The sequence below is a fragment of the Camelus bactrianus genome, chromosome 4 (assembly GCF_048773025.1).
Source record: "Camelus bactrianus isolate YW-2024 breed Bactrian camel chromosome 4, ASM4877302v1, whole genome shotgun sequence".
Classification (NCBI taxonomy): Eukaryota; Metazoa; Chordata; class Mammalia; order Artiodactyla; family Camelidae; genus Camelus; species Camelus bactrianus.
The window spans coordinates 29,211,843-29,236,936 of NC_133542.1; the positions used below are offsets into that span (position 1 = coordinate 29,211,843).

The 25,094-nt window shown below is 39.5% G+C and overlaps 1 protein-coding gene across 1 annotated transcript in view; it reads left to right on the forward strand.

Moving 5' to 3' along the window:
* GLDC (glycine decarboxylase) overlaps nucleotides 1–25,094 on the forward strand; it is a 73,474-nt gene that overhangs the window by 13,685 nt on the left and 34,695 nt on the right. The window contains exons 3-14 of the mRNA XM_010960650.3: nucleotides 3,655–3,790; nucleotides 11,458–11,622; nucleotides 15,524–15,601; nucleotides 16,567–16,714; nucleotides 17,047–17,243; nucleotides 18,667–18,763; nucleotides 19,814–19,919; nucleotides 21,014–21,153; nucleotides 21,738–21,818; nucleotides 23,800–23,897; nucleotides 24,425–24,509; nucleotides 24,674–24,715. Of these exons, the coding sequence (XP_010958952.2) occupies nucleotides 3,655–3,790; nucleotides 11,458–11,622; nucleotides 15,524–15,601; nucleotides 16,567–16,714; nucleotides 17,047–17,243; nucleotides 18,667–18,763; nucleotides 19,814–19,919; nucleotides 21,014–21,153; nucleotides 21,738–21,818; nucleotides 23,800–23,897; nucleotides 24,425–24,509; nucleotides 24,674–24,715 (1,373 nt within the window). The remainder of the gene's footprint in view (nucleotides 1–3,654; nucleotides 3,791–11,457; nucleotides 11,623–15,523; nucleotides 15,602–16,566; nucleotides 16,715–17,046; nucleotides 17,244–18,666; nucleotides 18,764–19,813; nucleotides 19,920–21,013; nucleotides 21,154–21,737; nucleotides 21,819–23,799; nucleotides 23,898–24,424; nucleotides 24,510–24,673; nucleotides 24,716–25,094) is intronic.

The window sequence follows — 25,094 nt, forward strand, 5'->3', positions numbered from 1 at the left end:
TGAGATTTTACTAGTGGGTAAGAGAAATGGTGACCAGTGAACAAACATTTAAAACAATTCATACACTTATGAAGCTGTATGTTTGGATACTGATTTTTTATTATATGTGACTGGTAATGCCTGAGGTCTTGATTTTATCATATGAGAAGTGACTTAACTCTTTTGAAGTCACAAATTGTCTCAACTTCAAGATGGGAAGTTTGGTCATGATAAGCAATGGATGAGTGAATAGTAAGGGCTTCTCATACCATTCTAACTTTCAGAAGCATGACCAAGTACCTACCCTACTCTTGCTATCTCAGGAATGTCCATTAGCTTGGTGTACAGAGGACTGCTCATTCTGTTAACTTATTTTGTTCCCAGTAGAAGGTTAAAATTGTTTGTAAAGAACAGGCTATGATGTAAGCCAATCAGGAAATATAGTTGCCCTCAGTATCAGGGAGGGACTGGTTTCAGGACCCCCTCCCATACCCCTCACCCCACGGGTACCAAAATCCTTGGATGCTCAAGTTCCTTATATAAAATGGTGCAGTATTTGCATATAACATGTGCACATCCTCCCTGTATACTTTAAATATCTCTAGATTACTTATAATACTTAATACAGTGTAAATGCTTTGAAATTGTTATAAACACAGTGTAAGTGCTATGTAAATAGTTGCCGGCACATGGCAAATTCAAGTTTTGCTTTGGGGGGCTTTCTGAAAAAAAGTTTTTTTGAATATTTTTGATTCTTAGTTGGTTGAATCCATGAAATTGGAAGCTGTGGATCCTGGAGGGCCTGATCTAGTTGTATTAGCCCTAGCTGGGTAGGGGCAAAGCCCACAGGTACTTGGGAAGTTTGGTCCTATAGGGGCTGGAGAATATCTGTTGTAGGATTAGAAACTTGTGTGTGTCAGGCTTCTACCATTTTGATACTTCTGGGTCTTATCTATAATTAATTATTTTGCTCTTCATTTTTTGCTAACTAGCCTTTAAATTTTTTCAAGTGTTTTATCCAAGTATATAAGACATAGTGGCAACTCTAAGGGATGCTGATATGTATCTGGAGACCCTGAACTGATGTGGAATGTGCCAGTACATTCCTGGCTGGTCTAGGGTGGTGTCTTCTGTTCCTTAGGCATACGGACAGGACAGGACTAGGGCCAGGTGACAGGAAGCTGCTGAGGGAACAAGTAAAGGAACTGGGCTCTGATTGAGGCTCTCTCACTGGACTCTCCCCTCAGCGCTGCTAGGAGGTATGAGAGAAGGGGTTTTCTTACAAAAGGAAGAATCAGAGTCCTCCACCATTCTAGTTGAGAGCTTGGGGCCTCCAAATACATATCAGCATCCCTCATCGCAGCCTCTGATGTTTTGTGCATTTGAATGAAACGCCTGAAATGTTTTTAGGCCAATTAGCATAAATGAAGAGCAAATTAATGATAGATAAGCCCCAGAAGCATAAAAATGATCAATCTGAGACACAGAAGTTTCTATCTGAGAAAGCTCCAGAGTGAGATCTTAGGAGCAGAGGGGCAGTACTGGGTCCACTGCAGCCATCTCCTTGTGTCTCTGGAGCTCCTCTTCCTGCAGTTCCCATCAACTCACTTGGCACAGTCTAATTTTTTAAGGGGTGAAATTGGAAAACTTTGAACTCACTTAAAGAATTATAGTAACAGGAAGAATTCAAGCTTGAGAAGTGAGTCTTTTTGACCCTGTAGTGCTCTGTCATCACATTGTGTTCTACAGTCATTGAATCAGGGCTGACCGGCATTCAGCATGATGCCATCATAACTTGATCACATCAGTGAAAATCCTACTTCTAAATAAGGTCACATTCACAGATACCTATTCAGTATATCTCTTTAGAAGATACAGTTTAACACACAACACTCCCCAGCCCATCTCCCTCCTGAACTGTTGTACTGGCCTCTTACCATATCTTCCTATTTCTAGAGTCTCCCCTCTGACTATCCACAATACTAATAGAATTATCTTTCTATAATGTAGGAAAAAAATCATATTACTCTATAGTCTATGACTCTCAAAGGTTAAACTCTTGATTTGACAGACAAAGCCCTTCAAAGACTATTCTCATTTGAGAGCTGGACCTTTTGTCCTCATGGCATAATATGAAACAGGGACCTGTCCCTCTTGCAAAGGATCTTAATTGGAGCTGGCCTTGCTGCATCAGGGGCCTGCCAGGCACAGCTAATTGGCTCCCCTCCTACTGGGCTTCTTAATCACTCTGTCCTAAGAAGATGTTGGGAAGTGATTGGATTTCTTGCATGATTGTTCCTGATTGTTGTTAAGGATGTTGCAATTGCATTTCTCCTCAGATATTGGTTTATTGTGCTTTCACCTGCGTTTCCTAAATATTCAGTGGAAGAAGGCAACATTGTTCATCATAAGGCAGTTGGATTATATTACTCATGAAATTGATACTTACAAAACTATCTTTTCTTTCATTAACCTTGCCTGGCAAAATGACACATATCTTGTGAATTTTTTTCCTGTAAAAGCATGTGGGATGGAGGATGAAGGTGTTTTTATTGAAGAAAAAGAAGGATGAATGAGAATAATATTCACATCAAGTTCAGTAGGGTTAAAACAACGTGAAGCATCTTCCTGGCCAATTTGCCATCTTAGAGATTGCTGTACCTAGACTTGTGACAATGAAATCGATTGATTCCAAGATTGAAGTGACTGAGTGCCTAAGAAAATCTTAAAGGAGGCAGACATTTGCCTAAATAGTTAAATCTCACTTAAATTTCAGTAGCATGATTTATATGCAGTGGGCAGAGAAGGAACAATGTAAAGTTATTTGTATCTAGAAAGTATCTGTACACTATAAACAGCAGATCTGAATCTGGCCCAGTGGGGAAAGTAGGGAAGCTGGAGTTAGACAGGCTGGGTTGTAACCGTTTAATTTAAGGTGGTGTAGCTTTGGGTGCCTGATCTCCTTCATGCCTTAGTTTCCAAAGCTGCGTGGAAAGCATTTGGTATAATTCCTGGCAATGAGTTAGTGTTTAAAATGACAGATGCTATTTTATGAATGACCCAAAATAGGGTGTCACCTGTATCTGAGAACCTTTATAATTCCTGCTTAACTACTTTAGTGTCCTAGTGGGAATGCTAGTTAAAACTACATGTGGGTCTTTTATTATAACTGATATTTTACTTTGATGAGTAAAAGGCTTTTTTTAAATAAGTATCCCTTTTGGTGACCCAAAGGAAAAAGTATCAGTAGAGAAAAATGTAAGTCATGCGTTATTTAAAACTTATACCAACTATTGATACAAGACAGTTTAAAACGGAAAACAATAATTTACAAAGAGCAGAATTTTTATTTGGTCTAAGTAAAACAGAAATGTACAGATAACAGAAAAGAAACTTGGAATGAGGCAAGTGTTAAAATTGGGAAATTCTGACAAACAACCCAAAAAAAGAAGAGCCCCCCAAAATTATGAGGAACCAACCTTAAGGAGTGTTGTTTTGGGATTTTTCAGATTTCTACATATAGTACTTAGTGTTGCTGGGGTGATGATGATTGTATTTTTCCATATAGCTGTTCTCCTGATATAAATATTCAAACAAAACTAGGACTTTAAAATATAACTGGAGCTCTCTTTTGAGACATTCTCTCTGTAACATTTCTCTCTTTCCCACAATCAGGTGAAAATGAAATCCTTGCAACTCTGCATGCCATTTCCAGCAAGAACCAGATCTGGAGATCGTATATTGGCATGGGCTATTATAACTGCTCAGTGCCACAGACAATTTTGCGGAACTTACTGGAGAACTCAGGATGGTAATGTATTTCTTGGTGAAAAACAAGAGTACTGTGATTTGATTTGCGTGACTCTTCCCAGGCTTCCCCTGACCCCACCCCAGCCTCAGAACTTGCCCACTGACACCTGTACTCTGGTGCTGTCTCTAATCTGCAGGAACCTACCTGGCTTCCTCTAGTTTGGGAGATTTCCTTACTCAAATGTAGAGGAAATAGAAGCTTCTTCCCACTTTTATTCCCATAAAATAATCCGGAGTTCAAAATCGTGGCTGCTGGTCATGTCTTCCTCTCTCTGACTTCATGTTTGTTCTAGTGAGCATATTTGAGCAAGACGTCAAACCTGCAGGTGGGTGGATTCAGGGAGGCACTGGGATTTTAGGCTATGTCTGTGCTTACTCAGTGAGTCAGAATTTTGGTCCATTGTCTTCTGTCAGGATTTCAGGAGTAACAGTTAATCCATTCCCCACCCCCACCCCCTCAACCAATATTCTGGGTTCATGACCTACTGAAAAGAAGACACAGTGTCAGGTAAATGAAGAGCAGAATATCAGCTTTATTACAGGCTTTTCTAGAAATAAAGACAATGTCAGTTACTTGTTGTGTCCTTACCTATCAGGTAACTCATTCCTAGTCCTTGGGTGGGAAGGCAGGGGGTGGTAGTTGTCCTTTTCGTTGCCTCTGGCTGCCACTGGTTGCACAAATTGAAAATATTTCTCCTGCACTTGAGGAAAACTTCCATGCTACTTTGCTTTTCTGTTCCTGTTTGCTGTACGATAGAAAGAAGGAAACAGGTTCCCGTCCCAGTACGCACTAAACAAGAAAACACCCTGAATACTTCTTGACGGTCAGAGACCATGCTTCAGAGGTGCCTGGGAACAGATGAGGGCATCTGCTTCTTCCACCTACTGGGAAATACTGTCTGAGATGGGGACCCCTGGGCCTTTCTCTTCCTTGTTTTTGGATCAGTGCTACACTGATGATGATACACTAGCATCTTTGAATTGCAACTTTATTTCAACGGATAACCTTATCTCCAAAGGAATGTGTGCACTTACTATTTCTAGCAAAGAAACAAACCAAGCATGGGAAGGTGATGATAATTCCTAGGTGATTTTTTTTTTTGACTTGGTTGGTGTTTGAGGTAAATTTAACTTTTAGTAAAACTTTTAGGACAAAATAAGTGATTGCCTTTGCAATTCAAAGGTATTTATAGCAAGACCAGAGACTGTCTTTTAAGTTGGCATATAGAAAAAAATCAACTTTAGTAAAGGGAAGCTGAACTTCCCTGTGGGAAAGCATGGAATTGCCTCTGCGTGAGTTTTTGAAATACCAAGTACATGATCCACGGCAGTAAATCTTAAACATTTACTGAATACTCTGCAACTTGAAAAAAAAAGTTTTATTTAATAAAATTTTGTGAGAATTAATTTGAATTGAGTTACTAGAATTCTCATTTTGGTATAATTGCCTCATATATGAACTCTCCACCCCCCATCCTATTACAGACTATTGAGACATCTATTAGTCCTTTTGATCTTTTTTTAACCTTAGAAATAAGTGCTTTCCTGAGAAAACTCAAAATGCCCTGCAAGTTTACTGTTTGTTCCAGTCAATACATGAAGATGGAGCCCCTGTCTCTCAGCCTCTGTGGGACAGTAGGAGCCTAACTTCTTTGAGCACCGCTTAGCAAACCCAGATGGGTTTCACGTGGACCAACCACCACTGCATTCCCCTTCCCAGTTTTTGTAAATTTTCATTTCCCTGACTCTGTGAGCCCCTGCTCATTCCCCTCCCGACTCCCATTCTCTCTTTAAAACATCTAATCACCTCTAAAACACATGCATGCGCACACACACACACACACACACACACACACACACTGAGAAATATGCAGCCCTGTCTAAGTATACAAACTGACAGTCTTGACATTTTAGAGACTAAACCTGATACCGTACCTAATTTTATTTTAAATTTGTTTTGCTTTCTGTGGTGGAGGTAATTAGGTTTATTTATTTATTTTTAGAGGCAGTACTGGGGATTGAACCCAGGACCTCATGTATGCTAAGCATGTACTCTACCACTTGAGCTATACCCCCCCCCTAATATTAAACTTTGCACAAAGGGTTCCTAGTACTAGGAATAGACTGTTTTGACTACTTAACATGTGTGAACTTACATTCTGCCCCTTACCAACCGCAAACAGCTGGTTTCCATGTGTTTGAGTTTGTGAGTGAGTGAACATGTGTTGGGCCATCAGCACAGCAAGCCTTCATGTGGTGCCCAAGCCCAGGCCTGTGGGTCCGAGGAACAAGCCATGTGTGCAGCTCAGGGCATTGGTCAGGCTGAGTGGGAAGCACAGAGCCTTTGCCTCTTGTTTACTTTTGCCTAACTGCAAAGGTAGTCCTGGTTGGTGAGGGTGTTAGTCCCACATTCAGTGATTCGATTGCCATCATTGTAGGAACCAGATCTGTTGGCCTAGTTATTCCTGCATTGCTATCCCTGCCCAGAGCTTTCACTTTTAATATGCTGCATTTCTTTATTAATAACAGAACAGGAATGAACCGTCAAAGAAATAGTTTTTCTGCTTTTGGTGAGTGTGTGTGTGTGCGTGTGAATGTATTTCTGTTGCTGAGGGCCCTGGGGTAGTGGTAAAACTTTGGATGGTAAACTTCAAGTTTGATTTCAAAAGCAAATGGTTTGTCTCTCTTCCGTCTTACAAAACAAGCCTCAAAAGTACACGAATGGGCTGCAGCGTTCCAGCTGTCTGAATACTGGCCAGTGGTCTTCACTCTCGGTGGCTGTGCAGAGCATTCACCATATTGCTTCCTGGCTGTGAGTGGATGTGTTCATTTACTGTAGGAGCTGCCAGTGTTTTGAGAGGGAGACAATGTTGTTCTTCACTTTTCAGTCCTGGTTTCTGGATGTATTTTAAGTATTGTTCCTTTGTGTTCTCCTAAAGCTGATCCGAACCAGAGGGTGATACTGCCCCTCTCCAATGCTGATAGGGAGGGCTGTGCACATGAGTGTGGGTAGACTTCACATTATCTTCCTTCTGAATGGTTGCCATAGAGATGGAACCAACAAATTCCGGTGACGTGAGGTGAAAATAAATTGGCAAAATAGCCTCCAGAGAATACAAACGTGCGGGCTTTTACAAGAAAATTTACATCAGGCCTAGAATATATTTTATGGGGTCTACTTTTTGAAATTTTTTATTGCTGATAACATCAGTTAACTAATATCAAAAAATGTACATTTTCTTTGACTATTTCTGTTCTGTGTAACATTGACACTGATTAAAATGAGAGAGCTTCATGAATGTTTGTTCTATTGTGACCCCGAACCCGCACTCCCTCCCTCTTTTTGGTCAAAATCATAGACAATACTGATTATTCTGGAATAAATATTAATGCCATGTTGAATACATCAAGTATCCTTTTTGAGCAGGGCAGGATGCCTTCTTGGATATGCAGATACTTTTGTTTTTAATATTAAAATACATTCAGAAATGGAAACCAATTGAGTTAATATCAGTTGGAACATAGAAATTGTAGATCACAGACATTTTCTTGATCACTGTTTTGCCTGAGGCAGCTAAACCCTTCTATGCAGTATGGCCAGCCCTGTGCCAGCATTTTTCTCCTGAAATGAGGGTTTATTTAGTATTTCCAGGCTTGAGACTCACCGATCTGAGTCCATTAATAGATGATTTTTAAGATCATTTATGCCTCTTTAGTAGTGTAAATTAAAAAAAAAAACCTATGGACTATAACAGGAGTTTACAAATTGAAGAAGTAGAATCATATATTCGTCATCTTTGCAAGAAAACAATTTTAAGCGTCTCTGCTTTATCAGCCTGAACTTGGACTTATGAAAGGGTTAAACAGGGAGAGAAGGGCTGAGCAGGGGAGGAGGAATATCAAATCCCAAAGCCTTTGACTGAAGGAATAGCTTGGTCTTAGGTGTGAGGCACTGTCCTTGGGAGGTTTGGGGCTTTTTCCTGCAGGTAACCAGGGAGCCATCTCATTTGAGCAGGAAAGTCAAGTACCCACATTTGCACTGGACATATTTGATGATTCCTATTTTGTGCACTGCACTACGCTAGTAAGGCAATAAAGACAGGGATGGATATAGGACATCGGAAGGAAGACTAATGGCGATTGGTCATTCTTTGGGGCTAAAAAAAAACTGGAGTTTTTACCTTGAGAATTGGCATAATGGTGGGAATAAGAATATTCAAGAAGAGAAACTGTCTTTGGCGATAATTGGAGGAAGTTGGAGGAAGAATAGGGAATGTGACGCCGACATGGAATGTGATGAATTTCCAGAAAAAAATTTGTTTCCAAGTAGAAATATCTAATAATCTCTGAATACAACTATGAATTAATTCTTTGGGAGAAGTCTATGAGACCAGAACAGAAGATTAAAAACTTCAAAACAAGCTACATTTGGGAAGGACTTTGCCATTTCCGAAATGCGTTATATATATTTTTACCAGATATGAGTGTTAAGATAAAATCTAACACAGATGATACTATCTCCATTGATGGCCAGGAGAAATTGGCAGGGAGAGGTTAATGACTTGTCCCATTTCACAGAGAATTTAGGTTGACACCCAGGGCTTAGTATTGGTGAAGATGCAGGGAAACCTATTTTACTGTAAGGGAATACAGAATCAGAAGAACTTTCTGGAGACAAATGGCATATGGACTGAAATTCTTAAAATTATTCAAAGGAAATAACACAAAGATAAGGATGTTCACTATTACACTATTTCCTTTCTTTCTCTGTTTCTTTATTTCTTTCTCTTTCTTTTTAGTGGAGGTACTGGGGAGTGAACCCAGGAGCTTGTGCATGCTAAGGATGTGCTCTTCCTGAGCTATACCCATCCCCCTATTTCTAATAGTTAAAACCAAAAGTAATATTCAACTTGAGAGGACTTGTTAAATAAGTTATTTAATACCACATAACAAGTGCATGTTTATGAATAATATTTAAAGTTATTAGAAATTATTCATGGAATAATGTTAACAGAAACAAATTAAAAGTGTATATATAGAGTGTAATCTTACTTTGAAATATAAATATGATTGTGATGTCAAAAAGAAACTGAAACGAACATTGTAGTAATCATTTCATGAAGTATACACATATCAAAACATGTTGTATGCTTTTAATATATACAGTTTTGTCAACTATACTTCAATAAAGCTGGAGAAAAAAATAATGCATAAATAAAAGTCACAAATCAACAAGGAAAGGGGCACACAACACAACAGAAAAATGGATGGAGAAAGAAAAATAAAAAAAAAAAAATGAAAAGAAACGTGGTGGGGAGGGTGTAGCTCAGTGGTAGAGTGCATGCTTAGCAGCATGCACAAGGTCCTACATTCAATCCCCAGTACCTCCACTAAAAAAATTAAAATGGAATAAGAAATATACCTAAATGTTAACTGTTGTTATCTTAGAGTTTTAGGATAATGGGTGATTTCATTTTCTCAGCAGTTATTTCCATTTTCCAACTTTTTACAATGAGCATGTATAACATAATCAGCAAAAAAGAGGTTGTGAACATGTTCCTGACACACAGAAGATATTAATAAGTGGTAGCTGATGTCTTATTTAGATGTCTGATGTTTTATTTTAGAACATAAAAGAAAAAGAAAAGTTATGGTTAATCTCACCACCCAGAGAAAACCACTATTTACATTTTCGTTCATGTATTTTTACAAATTTACAAAAATGGGACCATGGAATTTTACATTTTACTTTTTAAATTGATGAATCATGAGCATCTTCTTTGTCAGGAAATATTCTTTTACACATCATTTTCACAATGAATCCATGGTAGTGTAAGTATATTGTCTGATTTACTTGGTCCTTCGCCTTTTAGTGGGCACTTAGTTTGTTGCTCATTTTTCACTATTATATTCAGTGCTGTGATGAATTCTTTGGAGTGTCTCTCTCTCTCTCTCTTCTTATGGAATATTCTGTATCTAGCTCTGTGGATTTACCGAATCTTTCCCATTCTTTAGATGGGCTAGCTGATATGTGTGTGTGTGTCTAAGTTTGTGTGTCTGTCTATATGCCAAATAAAGATTGTGAGTAAAATGAAAATTTCTCATTACCCAGGCAATCTAAGCATGTTTATTTGTGGTGGCAGGCTATGCTCTGTATGAAGATCTTATCTGCTCTCAGGTCACAATTGCCCCTTGTCTGTGCCTTTTGTGTGACCCCATTTCTGCTCAGATTCTCTTTTTACTTTGTCTACATTATGCATTGTGTGCCTCATTTATTCCAGTTCACCACCCACATAGAATTTGGCAAACTGATTTACAGTTGCTAAGCCAGACTGTTCAAGGAGTTAATTGAAGCAAAAATGTACTCTGCTGTGCAAACACACACACACTACTACACCAATGAAAGTTTCAGGAAAGTTTTTTCCAAAGCCTTGATATTGTATTGCTTGGTAAGGCAAACTCCTCCACTCTACTCAAAGGTAAGAAGACATTGGTTTCAAAGCCATCAGAAAAGAAAATAAAATGGGTGGAAATATCCTGAATATGATTACCAGAACAGGAGAGAAAGGAAAAGGGGTTGAAAAAAATGAAAACGAAACAAAACAAAAAACCTAAACATTTTTCCTAATGCTCTTCAGGCTTGGAAGAATGAAAATAGTAGAAATATGAAGCAATGTTAATCACAAGCAGGAGCGTGGACCCCCGTCTGACACACTTTGGTGGTAGAGTGAGTGAATTCTCGGTGAAAAGATAGCAACTCTGTCACAAGTCCTCAGTCACCCTCTATCCTCTTATTTATAATGTTTATCACTCTGAAATGATTTCATGTATTTTTTGTCTCTTTTTCCCCATTACAATATATTCTCCTTAAGATCGGGGCTGTTATCCATCTTGCTTATGATGTGCTCCCAGAACTTATAGTTCCTGGCAGTTAGTAGGCATGCAGTAAATATTTGTAGGATGAGTGAACGAATGAAGGGATGAAAAAAAGGATGAAGGCACTAAGTGAATTAACTCATATACCTAGAGACACATTTTTGGCTAATAACTGGAGGATGTCAGATTAGAATTCATGTCTACACTGCCTTCTAACTATTTGTATTCTTGAATTTTGATAGCTGTGGAGTTAACTTCCATAAATGTTTAATAACTGGATAGTGACAGTTCTTAAATAGACCTCCATTAACTTCTTAGGAGCCTGTAGAACTTATGTTTAGTATCAAATAAAGCTCCTCTTCCCCAAACCCCCAAATTTTGAGTGTTAGGTATTAGATTCTTGGATGATTTTTATTGTGAACCATAATTGAGGTGAGCTTTTAGCTAAAAGAATGGAAGTGAAATTTCTATTTATAATACCATAGGTAGGCTCAAGTGGATTTTAAGGCCAGCTTACAATAAAATACACATATTTAAAATAGAAATGTAAGATTAAGTAACCTAGAACGATGGAAAAGTAAGTATTGATTATCCCCAAAGGATAATATTGTTACTATAATTTAATTCTGAGCTGCTTTATAAAGGACAAGAAGTAAGCTTATTGATGTATTACACAATTTTTAAGAGAGGCAAACTTAATTTTCAGATACTGAATTTTAAAATGAAGGCAATTTGTGAACTTTTGTGAATAGTGGACTCGCAGTTTGTCATAGTCTTTTGTGTCCCTCACAGGATCACCCAGTATACTCCATACCAGCCAGAGGTGTCTCAGGGGAGACTGGAGAGTTTACTCAACTACCAGACCATGGTGTGTGACATCACAGGCATGGACATGGCTAATGCATCCCTGCTGGATGAGGCCACCGCGGCTGCAGAGGCAATGCAGCTTTGCCACAGGTGAGAGGCCCAGCATGAGAGTCCCTCAGCATCAGGGACATCTTCCAGTGTCACTCCTGCTGTGCAGGTGGGGACTCCACTGTCCTGGTTAGTGTCCAGTGATAGCTCTCTCTGTCTCACATGCACACAAATACATACATTTGTGTGTGAGAGATACATTGTATCAGCATCATTATATTAGTTAGATGAGGTAACAAAAAGATCAAAATTTAGTGGTTTAAACGGCCTCTATTGTTTATTGATTTACATTGTGTAAGAAAGGCCGTTTGTTCTTCACTACATAATGTTACGTTCAGGGATGTAATAGCAACTCTAAGATAGTATCAGGGACCGATGCCCCTCTCTCCTGTCTTTAGTGTGAGGCTTTCATCTGGCAGTCCAAAGAAAAACGTACAACCTAAAAGTTGCCAGGTAACTTTTTTTCAGGGATCTTACTTAGGACCATTGCCTAAGAGACAGTCTCTCAGATAGCTCTAAGAAACTGTTTCAAAGAGGTCAGGGAGGAGCCAGGATACGTAGGAAGTTTTTTGCTGAGAAAAAAACATTTAGTGGAACATCAAAAGATTATTGCTAATTTCAAAGAACAGACATCTCAAGTTAATGATTTTAGTGCTTTTCAATGTATGGGAAGATGCAAAGAGTCTGGGCTTACTGAAATTATTCTTTAGAAATGCATCTTAACTGTCTAGGGCCAGTATCCAAAGCATAGAATACTTCCTGTTTTTCTCCATCCTGAATTCACCTCAGGAATTCATCGGTGGGTGGCCACAGTAGCTGATGGCTACCTCCTTGTAGAACTGGAATGGTAGGCGACATTCTTTGTTTACTGGAATGATAGGTAGCATTCCCTGTCTACAGTCCTCACGGTCACAAGATGACTGCTGGAGCTCTAGCCACTACATCTGCATTCAGGAAGAAGAAAAGAGGCAGGGTTAAGGATACTTCTAGCTAAATAAGCCCTCTTTTAGAGTTTTTTGGAAGCTCCCATTCATTGACTTTTACTTATGCTTCATTGACCACCCCTACCTACAAGTGAGCTGAGGAAATGTAGTTTTTTCACATGGGCACATTGCTGTCCCTTATATATTGGGGTTCTGGTACTATGGGTGACAGAATGGATATTGGGTAGAAACTAGCAATCTGTAATGGAATACATAAATATCTCCTTTTATGAAGAATATTATTCTTAGGTTGTATTTAATGTTTTATAACTTGTTTTATTTTTTTCTATCTAACAGTATGTGGTGAACATTTCCCCTATTTCTTTAATCAACTTTCTAAAATATGGCTTTTATTGGCTATATATTAGTACTCATTTGCACGGAAGTACCATAATTTATGTAACTCACTTCTGTTGTTACGCATTATATTTTCCCCTTCTTTACTGCTATTAATTATATTTTTGTGCATCTTTAGGATAAATCTTTGTTGAAAGTTCTGATTATTTCCTGAGGGCGCGTTTCTAAAAGTAGCATTGCTGGGTCATGGTTAACTTTGGCTAACATTTAGTTAGCATTTAGTCACCTTCTTTAATTCTTTGCCTTATGAATACATTTGAGTTTATCTTCCTGATAGGATTCTCATGTAGGTGGTCATCTTGTAGGGAAATCTGCCTACATTGATAGTGTGTCCGTCTGAGATTTTGGGCCTCAGACTCTTGTTGACTGGGTGACTGCAGGGGCTAATGGCTTGATCCTTGTAGAACTGGTGGGCAACATTCTTTGTTTACATTCTGAATGTCCATGTAAGTCTCTTTCTTGGCTTCCACAGACTGGAGGTGTGGTTCATTTGATCCTGGTATCAGTTCCAATCAGGGATGGGCATTCCCCTCACACCAACAAACAATTTTTGGACACCAGCAAGTTGTAAGCCCAGGTTGTTACTTTTGCTTCTGATCAACTGGCTACAGACTGGGGTTCCAACAACCCCCTCCAACTCAGAATGCCAATCCCAAGTCCAGATTGTTACCTGTATTCAACCAACTGGGGTTTTTAGGACCCCCTCCTCAGGTTAGATTAATTTGCTAGTGCAGCTCACAGAACTCAGAGAAACATTTTACTTACTAGGAACAGTTTATTATAAAAGGATATAACTCTGGAACAGCCAGACAGAAGAGATGCACAGGGCTGGGTATGTGGAAAGTGCTCAGTTTCCATGCTCTCAGAGATCCCCATTCTCCCCAGAGCACCTTGTGTTTACCAGTTCACAAGCTTTCCAACCCCCACCCTTTTTATGTCATTACATAGGCACAGTTGATTGAATCTTGGCTATTGGCAATTGATTCAGCCTTGAGCCCCTCTCCCTTTCCTGGAGATCAGTGAGTGGGACTGAAAGTTCCAGCCCTCTGATCACACAGTTGGCTTCTTTTGGCAGCCAGCTCCCATCTTTAGATGGGATGCAAAAGTCACATCATTAAGATAATAAAAGACACCTTGATCACTCTCCACACTTAGGAAATTCCAAGAGTTTTGGAAGCAGTGACCCTCTGTGGAAGAAGACCAAATATATATGAGAAATATACTTTGGTCATGTGAGTGATCAAATATATATTTCATATAAATCACAGTGTTGCACTTGTGAACCCCGAACTCACTTGGCAGGTACGGAGGCCTCTTAAGTTCCAGGCCCTTCTGCTTCCCAAGCAGTCCCAGGGCAGTGTTCAGGCTCTTGCTTCTGTCATCCTATGGATGTCCGTGCCCATTCTGTTCTCAGCTTTTCACTCATTTTCACCTTATCTTCTAACCCATCCACCTTCTTGCTGCCGTCCCATCTCTCCCCACTACCTTTTTCAAAGTAAAAGCTTTCATCTCACACTTGAAGCTGAGGCCTTTGTAGCTGATGGTTCAGGGGGGTTCTGTCCTGAACTGATTAGAGGAACTGGGCTACTCACTCTGCAAATGGTTGGTTTGCTTCCTCTCTCATAATTCTTGTAGCCTCCATCCTGCATTTAATTTTACCCTTGAAAAGCAGTCTTGTACTTCTTATTTTTAGGAAAATGTTTGGTTGTTTTTTTTTTTAAATAGTAGTGTTTTTGTTTGCATCCTAGGTCATTTAGGCTTAGATAGCTCTTTTCTCCAGAGGTATTTAGATTTAAATTGTGAAGAGCGCTGTGCATTGGATAATTGATTTTGTATCTCAGCTCTACTCACTTCTCTAATTTGTGCTTGTTATGAAAATAATACCTGTTCATAGTGGGAAAATATTCAAATAGGAGAGAAGGCTATAATGAAAAGTAAAACTTACTGTTTCTCAGTTCCATTCCATTGAGAAAGCCGCTGTTAACTGGTCATTATGGACCTCTCTGAAAAATTAAATGCATAGCACAGTATACTTGTATTCCTCACCCATTTCTTTTTACCCCATGTATTCATGGTATGCAAACTGTTATGTCTCCCCATCAGTTTTGTTTCCTGAAACCATGGATTGTTAGAGCACTTTCAGAATTTGGTTCTTAGTCCCAGCTTAGTTCCTTCATAGCTGTGTGGCTCAGCACATGTCACAACCTGTCTGAGTCCTTTTCCTTTTGCATTGAATGAGGACACTTGGTTTAGATAATCTCTCAATGCTCCTTTGGCAATAAAATTCTCAGGTGTTTTTATTTAGAAGAGTTAGTTTTTTACTTCTACTTGTACCTTATAATTACCCTTTGGTTTTCTTTTTCCTCGTAGTGTATTTTTAAAAATTTAAACCTGCTTAAAATTGATTTTACTAAATGGGGTTGGAATGGGAATTGGATTTTAGTAGAATTCTAATCAGTAAATGTCACTGTTAGTTATTACTGACTCCTTATTTTTTATCCTCTGCTCAGACTTTCCTTAAGTACTGTCTTTGCTTTGCATTCTTAGAAGATACTCTGATTTCTTTAATGTTCATTTTTGAATGTGATTTTTCTTTTCAACAGACACAACAAGAGGAGGAAATTTTTTATTGATCCCCGTTGCCATCCCCAGACAATAGCTGTGGTCCAGACTCGAGCCAAGTAATTAATTTTATCTGTATTTTGAACTCAGGGATGATTTCTGAGGTCATTTCTGCTGTTTCTCCTTCTTATTTCCACACTGGTTAGAGGTGAACCTGGTTTAAGCTGGGGTTGTTGAGTTTTACTTCCTGTCTCACTTTCTTCCCATGATCTCACTGGCACATAAAATGTGTCAGAACTGAGGAAAAAAATACATAGTGGATTTGGTTGCCTTTGCTTTATATTAAGTTACTATGTTGTTTTGTTTTGTTTTTGTAAAAAGAAAATTAAAAATACTAAAATAATTTCAGTGGTACTTTGGAAAGTTTGAAAAGCAGAGGGAAAAAATGGAACTCTCACACAATGTATGTATTCCTACAAATAGGACTCATAGAGAATCCACATAATACCTAGGTTAGTATGAAGTAGATGAAAGCATATTGTATTTCTTAAGTGCTATAATCAGATCAAATAAACACAGCACAACTACCACTTACAGGTGTGTTTAATAGCCTTTCCCTTGACCCCATACAACCATTCCTTCAGAAGTGGTTTTCTGACATATAGGAATTAGATAGTTTTAGGAACTTAAGGCAGGTCTTTCTTGCCTCACTGAGGTTTTCCATTCACCCAAGACCTATCCAAAGTCAAAGTGGTGACGGCTCTGTGGTTACAGGTATGGTTCTGAAGCCCTAGGAAGGCACGTTTCTTCTCTTCTCCCAGGACAGGGGAGGGAGAGGGGCGGTAGCAAGGGTGGAGAGAGAAACGGAAGCTGAGCCATTAGATGCACTTGAGTTGATGTGAAGCACTGTTACACTGAAGGGCCAGGTGTGGCATGGGGGTATGTGTTGGGATGGGTGGGGTGGTGGGCACCAAGGAATGACACAGAATATGAATGGCTGTATCACGGAAAAAACACTGTAGGTAATTTTGACTTTCCCTTATAAACCCAATGTGTGATTGTTCTTTGTCTTCCGTCTTTCCAGGTATGCTGGAGTCCTCATTGAACTGAAGTTACCCCATGAAATGGACTTCAGTGGGAAGGATGTCAGTGGAGTGCTGTTCCAGTACCCAGACACTGAGGGGAAGGTGGAAGACTTTACAGAACTGGTGGAGAGAGCCCATCAGGCAGGGGTAGGCAAACCTCTTTTTGTGGGGGTCCATGGAGGTGTGTCCCAACTTTGAGTTATTATTGTTCATCTTTTTGATGTGTTTTAATTTCTACTCCTTTATCACCTGGTATGGCAAAACTGTCTCCTACCTCCTTTCTTCAAATTTGATTTCTTCACTGATTCCTGGTATGCAGTAGGCACTCAGTAAATATTTTAAATGAATGAATAAGTAGATAAATTTCACAGGATACAAACAACTCTGCCAGTCTGCCTGTAACGGAGATAATTTGCTATCCTCCCACTGTTCTCAGGGAAGGTAACAACCTTGTCCATTTTCTCTTGTTTCCTTCCTAGAGCTTGGCCTGCTGTGCTACTGACCTTTTAGCTCTGTGTATCTTGAGGCCTCCTGGAGAATTTGGGGTAGACATCGCCCTGGGCAGCTCACAGAGATTTGGGGTGCCACTGGGCTATGGTGGACCACATGCAGCCTTTTTTGCTGTCAGAGAAAGCTTGGTGAGGATGATGCCTGGAAGAATGGTTGGGGTAACAAGGTAAAGCAGTTCATGGCTCTCCCCTTTTATTGTGGTTATGGTTTTCCCTGCTCCTCTCTTGATCACAAAAGTTGCTGCTTTCTCTCTGAATTTAACTGGGCCAGTTTGGGTCGATTAAGGAAATGAACAACATAGACTCAGAAGAGAGAATGTATTTGGGGTATCAGTGCCCTGCCTACCCCCCACCCTATCCCAAAGGACACACGCATGCACACACACACACACCCTTCATCCGATACCTGCCCCTTCTCAAATGCTTTGTACCTCTTCTCAAATGCCATGATTTTATGCATATTTCAAAAAGTGTGTACACAATTTACAACATTTGTATTGAAGTCATAGAAATGAATTTATTTAGGTTGATGAAAACCTTGAGAGACAACATTTTAGGTACATTTTGTATCTAACTAGTTTCTTTCTCAAAAGTGTATCATGCCATGTATGTAAAGACAAGTACAATAAAAGAGTATCATGCAGACATCGAGTGTGACCCACGTTATTTCCTAGAGGCCTGCTACTTGGCCATTTGCATAATTTACAGATGTACTTTCTTATGTGCTTCACATTGATGAAGATCTTCGGATTAAGAATTAGATGAATGCCATGATTATTACTGGGGAAATTTAGCATGAAAGTGAGTAATCTGAATTAGTGAATGATGTGACAGTGATGTGAAGTTCTGAAATACTCTGTCACATGACAGCAAATGGCTCTTTTTAATTTAAAAATAATAGTTTTCTAAGTATACTTGCATTAGCTTTTATCAGTGATGTCTCTTCACCAGATGAGATGAGGCAGAAGGTTTTCTAATTAAAATTTTTTTCTTATGTTAATTATTATCTGTTGATTTTTTTCTTTTTAATCTGTTAATTTTTATATTGAACTTCTTGCCTTTCTGGAAAGTGGACCCCAGAGCTTGATGAAATATAGCATAAGACTGCTGAATCTTTGTGTTTATGTAGATTTTTAATTGTATTAAGACAGGAGAAATTTTATTAGAGACAAGTGGTAAGATTATTAACATTCTTTATTTATAGCCTTATAGTTGCTTCAGATTTCTAGAATAGAAATTCTGTTTCCTTTGTCAGGTATTTCCCTTTTCTCTGAGTCTGCCAGGAAGCTCAGAGTGAAGCTTAATTCTCATGGTGACATCATCATATTAGGAGGTGATTCCTGGGAAATTTTTCTTCAGAGTTCCTAGCCTTATTGTATATATCTTGGTGCCTCAAATCCTCAAAGTACAAACTGAAAATTAGTAGTCCCATTTAGAAGAAGATGGTTTGGAAATTGTTTCTTTATGGCTTTGCATCCAAGCAATTTTGCTGAATTCACTTCAAGTTGGGAAGGAAAAAGCATTTCTATTTAGGGCAACTCCTGCTGCTATGATTATCTGTGTTAACCGAATGTTTTATTCTTGGTCCAGAGATGCCAGTGGGAAAGAAGTATATCGTCTTGCTCTTCAAACCAGGGAGCAACACATCCGGAGAGACAAAGCTACCAGCAACATCTGTACAGCTCAGGTAGATCACGTACCTGTCCTGCTCACTGAATGCCTTACAATCTACAGAAATGAGCTGCTCATTTGTTCACTCAGTTGTTGATTCATTCATTCACCATCCACTGAGCAGTGTGCACACCGGAAATGTCACGATCTTGTTGGTAGAGAAGCCTGTGGTCTTGTCAGAACCAAAATACAACATATTTTACTGGAGTTCTGTGTACGCACACATTTCACACTTTAGGCTGTCTAGCATTCTTGGCCATAGGCAGATCCATTGTGGGCAGTGATTGGGGCACCTTCTCTTAGGGCTGAGATGGAGGGCCCTCCAGGTTGGTGTGAGGAAGGCAAAGTGAAGGCACTTGAGGTGCTTGAGGTGATGGTCAGACTGCCCAGCCAGTGGTGGTCATGGGGTACTTGTACTGCGAGCTCATGAGAGGCATTCCTGAAGTGGTTGGGAAATAAAAGAGGGGGTGCTACCTGGATGTTATCAAAGGGCTTAGGTTAGAGGGAGCAGTGTTTTCTGACATCCAGGCAATTCCTAGTTTCAGGTGGAGGACCATTCCTGAGCATACAATCCTTTCTAGGTTCATTTCTTCCATTCAGAGTTGGAGAAAGAGAGAGATCTCACAGATACCTCAGTGGGCAGTACACCGTTCTTCCTTCTCAGGGCATTGGTCCAAGCCCCATCACCAGGCTTTTGAAAGCCTCTCCAGGGAGTTAGTAGATGATAAGGTCTTCTTATAGATTGTTCTAAAGCCATTGGTCTTTGAAGCAGTTTCCTTAATTGGTTTTCTTGTATTATTTTTGTCTCAGGAAAGTGGCTGCTTCTTTTCAGGGAAGAACTCTTCTAGTATCCCAGGAAGGAACCATTTGTCACAAACTTATCTTTGGTTGACAGCAAATTGATCTGTGTATGATGCCTTTTCATGGAGAAGGCAGGACGTTTGATTATTTTGCTTTGTCCCTGTTTTCAATTTTGGCACCTCAAGTTAGACTAATAGTCCCTCCCACTAATCATCTTCCATCATATTGTTGAGTGTGATTCTTTAAATACTCTTTGTTGTTTTAGGCTCTCTTGGCGAATATGGCTGCAATGTTTGCAATCTACCACGGGTCCCACGGGCTGGAACATATTGCTAGGAGGGTACATAATGCCACTTTGATTTTATCTGAAGGTGAGTTAGTTATCTGTTTTTAAACTTTTGCTTATAACAAGACTTATAAATGAGAGTAAGTAAAATTGAAAACTTACTGCATCTGGTACCGTGTGTGAAATTAAAAGTCAAATAAAAACCTGGGAAGAATATTTCCAGCATCTATGATAGACTGAGTGTTAATATTGAGCTCTTAGTACCCCCACCACCCCATACAGAAGAAGGAAAATGGGCAAAGGGCATAAAATGTAATTTAAAAAAATACACGCCTACGTATATGCCTACAAATGAATATATATAATTTCAACCTCACTATTAGTTAAAGAAACATAAATTGAAAGAATAAAATAGTATTTCTCCCATTATATTGGCAAAGATTAAAAAGAATGCTGATATTCATATGACTTTTATGAAGGCACTTTTGATATGACAATACGTTATCAAAAGCTTTTAAAATGTGCCTACAATTTGATCCAGAAATTCTAGGAATATATTTAAAGGAAATAATCGGATAAGGATGTAAAAGGGTGTCCATTGAATCACTGTTTACAATAGCACAATCTTGGAAACAGCCTAAATGTCCAATAATAAGTCATTAGTTAAATTATGATACATCTGTAAGTTTGAATATTACATAACCATTAAAAATAATGATGCTTTTTTACTCCGTAGAAAAGCAAAATGTTCATGATACATTAAATTTTTTTGAAAAAAGGGTAAAGAAATACATGTAATGTGATATATCACAAACATACACATACACCTCACTTCTAGAGGAATCTATACCAAAAGGTAACCACTCTTATTTCAGAATGGTGATTATAGCGTTTTTTCTTCCTTCTTTTTTTTAAATAGAGGTACTGGGGATTGAACCTAGGACCTTGTGCATGCTAAGCAAGTGCTCTACCACTGAGCTATACCCACCCACCAACTTCCATTTTTATATGTATTTCACAATTTTTTATAGCATAATAAACATTTACTTTTAAAAAGCAGTCACCAAAGCACTGGGTAGGACCAGGAACAGCTATAGTGGGATTTACTTCTTTATTTCTCTGAGTGGCAGAGGGTCAGGTTGCTATGTAGAGACCCAGTGGCTCTCCTGTCTTGTCTAGGTCTCAAGCGAGCGGGGCACCAGCTCCAGCACGACTTGTTCTTCGACACTCTGAAGATTCAGTGTGGCTGCTCAGTGAAGGAGGTCTTGGGCAGGGCCACTCAGCGGCAAATAAATATTCGGCCCTTCGAGGATGGGACGGTAAGTCAAACTTTCAGGTTTTGTTTGCTTTTTTAAACAAATTCTCTAAATTTTCATGACTTTTCTCATTAAAATTTCTCTTCATTAAAAAAAAATCAGTTGGAACTTTGGGCACAATTTATTTCTTTGGAAATAATTTCCATTTTCAGTTTGGAACATTGTGACCCTTTAAAGGATAATTCACTGTCAGCTGTCCTTAAGATGCTGTGCTTTCATATATGAGACTCTTAGGCACATATTTTGCTCAAAGTACTCCTTTCTCTACAGTATGTCTGTTACAGGTAAAGGGCATGATAAGTGATACGATAACGTATGTTCAGGGGAGAAAAAGGTGAGCATATCTAGAACCCTGCAGCCATCAGACTGTTAGAGTCCAGAAGCGGCTGTAAAACTCTAAATCTTGTGACATCTGAGACTAGTCTAGCCTCCTTTGCCCAAGGGCCAACTTGGATATACTGGTACCTTGTTATTTTAGAACGCCTGGGAGTTTTGTCCAGCACTTCCTCCCCTTTCACCTCTTGGGGTTTCTTCACTGGTCTTGGCATTCAGAGCTGATGATTTCCATTTCACTTTTCTTTCTGTAGCTTGGTATTTCTCTTGATGAAACAGTCAATGAAAAAGATCTGGATGACTTGTTGTGGATCTTTGGCTGTGAGTCGTCTGCAGTAAGTTAAATAAAAATGTGCATTCCTCATTGTGACTATGTGAGATAGTATAGAAGACGGCTTTGCCTCTTGTGGGCCTGAGTGTGAGGGAGAGGGGGCCCAGGTCTGACATTAGGTGGCCCACTGTTAAAATTACACCAGTGATTGTTCCGTGACACTGTGACTGCTGATAGGTAGAGGTCACTGCTGTGGGCCCTGGCCAGGACTGTGCAGCCAAGCTAGTTGGAAGGATTATTAGTGGGGTTTAAGTCAAATTATTCCTAATACAAAGATTCATGACATTAGCATCTTGGTTATGTTGATTTTGGGAAAACTGACCTAGTATGTGCCTGGTAATATGCTATGCCCTGAAAATAGTGGAATATCAGATGCAATTCCCACCATTATGGAGATTATAGTCTAATGGGGATCCAAACAAGGACAAGACTGCAATCCAGGTGATGCATTATGATGGACAATGTCTGAAGATGCTCGTGAGCATCCTCAACAAGACTTGGAAGAAATTATCCTAAGCTGAGACCTGAAAGATGAGTAGGAGCTCTCAAGACACAACTGAGGAGAAGGAGGATGGGACCAGAAGTGTTCCAGACACTGGGAAAAGCAGCCCTAAAGGCTAGGAGGGGAGAGATTACATGAGAACTTGAAGCAGTTCAGTGTGACTAAGTTGATTCCTCAAATGATGAAGTAGCAGGGATACGTGAGGTGGAGGTGGTGATTCTTTGGAATGAGAATGAGAATAGCTACGGGTCAGTAGCTACGGAGACCCGTGGCAAGGTGTTAATCACAACATCTTGAGGCCTGGAGCATAGGAACCACTCAATAAATATTTGTTAAATAATCAATAAAAGGAAGCAGAAATAGGTTCCAGAGTGTGGAAAGGTGCTGTCCTGGCTGTATACGTCCTCTTTGAGAGATGACTTTAGCACCAGATAACAAATGTAAATCATCAAGGAAGTATTAACACTATTCTCTTTTAAACTTTAATTAATAAACAAGACCGAATATGTATCTCTCCTCTAGAACGCTGCACTGAATTTAATCACACATGTTTGTTCCATGCATTTGAGTAACATTTATGAAGCACCCACTGTGGGTTCTGTCTAGTGAGCCCTACTCTCAGCCTGGGGCAGAATGAGGAGCAAATCATGTGTTTAATAATACATCCTGGATATTAAACTCTTAACCAGATATATGACTTGCAAATTCTGTGGCTTGTCTCTTATTTCTCTTGATAGTGTCCTTTGATGTACAAAAATTTTTTAATTTTAATGAAGTCCACTTTAATTTTTCTTTTGTAGCCATTCTTTTGGTGTCATATTTATGAAACCAATGCCAAATTTAAGGTCATGAAGACTTGCTCCTATGTTTTCTTCTAAGAGTTTTATAGTTTTAGCTTGTAAATTTAAGTCCTTCATCCATTTTGAATTAGTTTTTGTAAATGGTGTAAGATAAGGGTCCAACTTCATTTTTTTGCATGTGTATGCCCAATTTTCTCAGCACCATTTGTTGAAGAAACTGTCCTTCCCCCCCATCAAATGGTCTTGGCACTTGTATTTTATTAGAATTGTTCTCAAAGGTAAAAGAGCAGTGTCAATGAGAATCCTAACTTGAAGATTATAGTAACTTTTTAAATAGCCCTTTAAAATAATTTACTGGAACTTACTTTATTATTCAAGGAACATATAGGAGATGTCAACTTTTTTGGGGAGGGGCAGGAAAAGTTGTACAATTTTATTTCCTGTGGATAAGGTCAACGGAACTTAAAAGCATTGTTTTAGAGGATTGCAACAATACATGACCCCTGACACCTGTCATTGCACTGTGTCAGATGTCCCAGGGGTGGATGGGGTGGGGGTGGGTGGAGGTTGGGTGGTAGGGGATTTCTGCTGCTCCATCAGAATACGCACTGATTGGAAGCCTGGTTCACACATAGTTCCAGGCATGATTCCTGCCCTTTAGTTTCTGTGGTTTCTCCATGCAGGAGCTGGTTGCTGAAAGGATGGGTGAGGAACAGAGAGGTATTCTAGGAACTGCCTTCAAGAGAACTAGCCCGTTCCTCACACATCAAGTGTTCAGCAGGTTTGTGTGGCTTGTGTGACTTCTGCACTGTGTGCTGAGGCTTTAGAGCACAGTAGAGAGGGGCTTCTGACTCCGACTGTGATATGGCCTGGGTTACTGTAGCTCAGCCTGACTTACTAGTAAATCATCGCCATAAAGGTCCCATTCCTAACCTGGGCAAAGCACCCCTTATTTCCGGGTTGCTCTGCTCCTTTGGCACCGTAACTCCTAATTCTACTCTCAAGAAGGTACGAGTTTGGATCCAGAGTCACCAGGCTGAAGATTGTCCCCAGGAACTCAACATCCTCTTCTTTCCAGCCCTTCCTCTAATGCAGACAGGCAGCTTCTTGTCCTCGGGCATCCCCTGGGGTTTGGAAGGTGGTTGTGGGGTTCATGCCCTTCCTGTTGATGCTTTGTTGGCAAGTTGCCCATGGCCTAATTTGAGCTGTATGTTGAAGGTAGATCTCAATGTGTCTTCTCTTTCAGGAGGATGTGTGGGGGCTCTTATCTAACTCTATTGGCCTAAACCTTGTGTTTTGTGTTCACAGCTATCACTCAGAAACAAATATTGTTAGATATATGAAGAAGTTGGAAAACAAAGACATTTCCCTTGTTCATAGCATGATTCCACTGGTAATTACTGCCTTTATTTCCATTTCCCACCCCACTCTGATTCCACCTCTTTGGGTTGCATCTCATATGCTGCAAGAGGGATGAATGGGTGGCCGTGCAGGGAAATGGGAGTGCTGATCATAGGAAGTCACTAACATGATACACTTTGGCTGTGCTTCTTAAAGGGGTCCTGCACCATGAAGCTCAACAGTTCTTCTGAACTCACAGTAAGTAGGTCACTTCTATTAAGAGCGAGCTTAGCAGAGGCAGTGTCTTGGCTTGTACATAAGCAGATAACTAGGGAAAACTGCTACTGGGACCGTGATTTAATAACCACTGTAGAAATCCTTTATTTTGCTCCTCAACAATCTTGGCAGAAACCCTAATTTTATCACAACCTGATCATTTAAATTTTTGAGTGAAATAATTTAAAAATATTCAAATAATTAAATATATACTATTTATGCCTTCCTACCCTCCCCACTCCCCTTTTTTAAACCTGCCATATTAAAAGCTTTTATTTTTATCAATTTGTAGTGGTTAATCTCAGGTAGAATTAAGAACCTTAAGCCTTCTTTCTAGAAATCCATTGACAGTGCCAGAAGG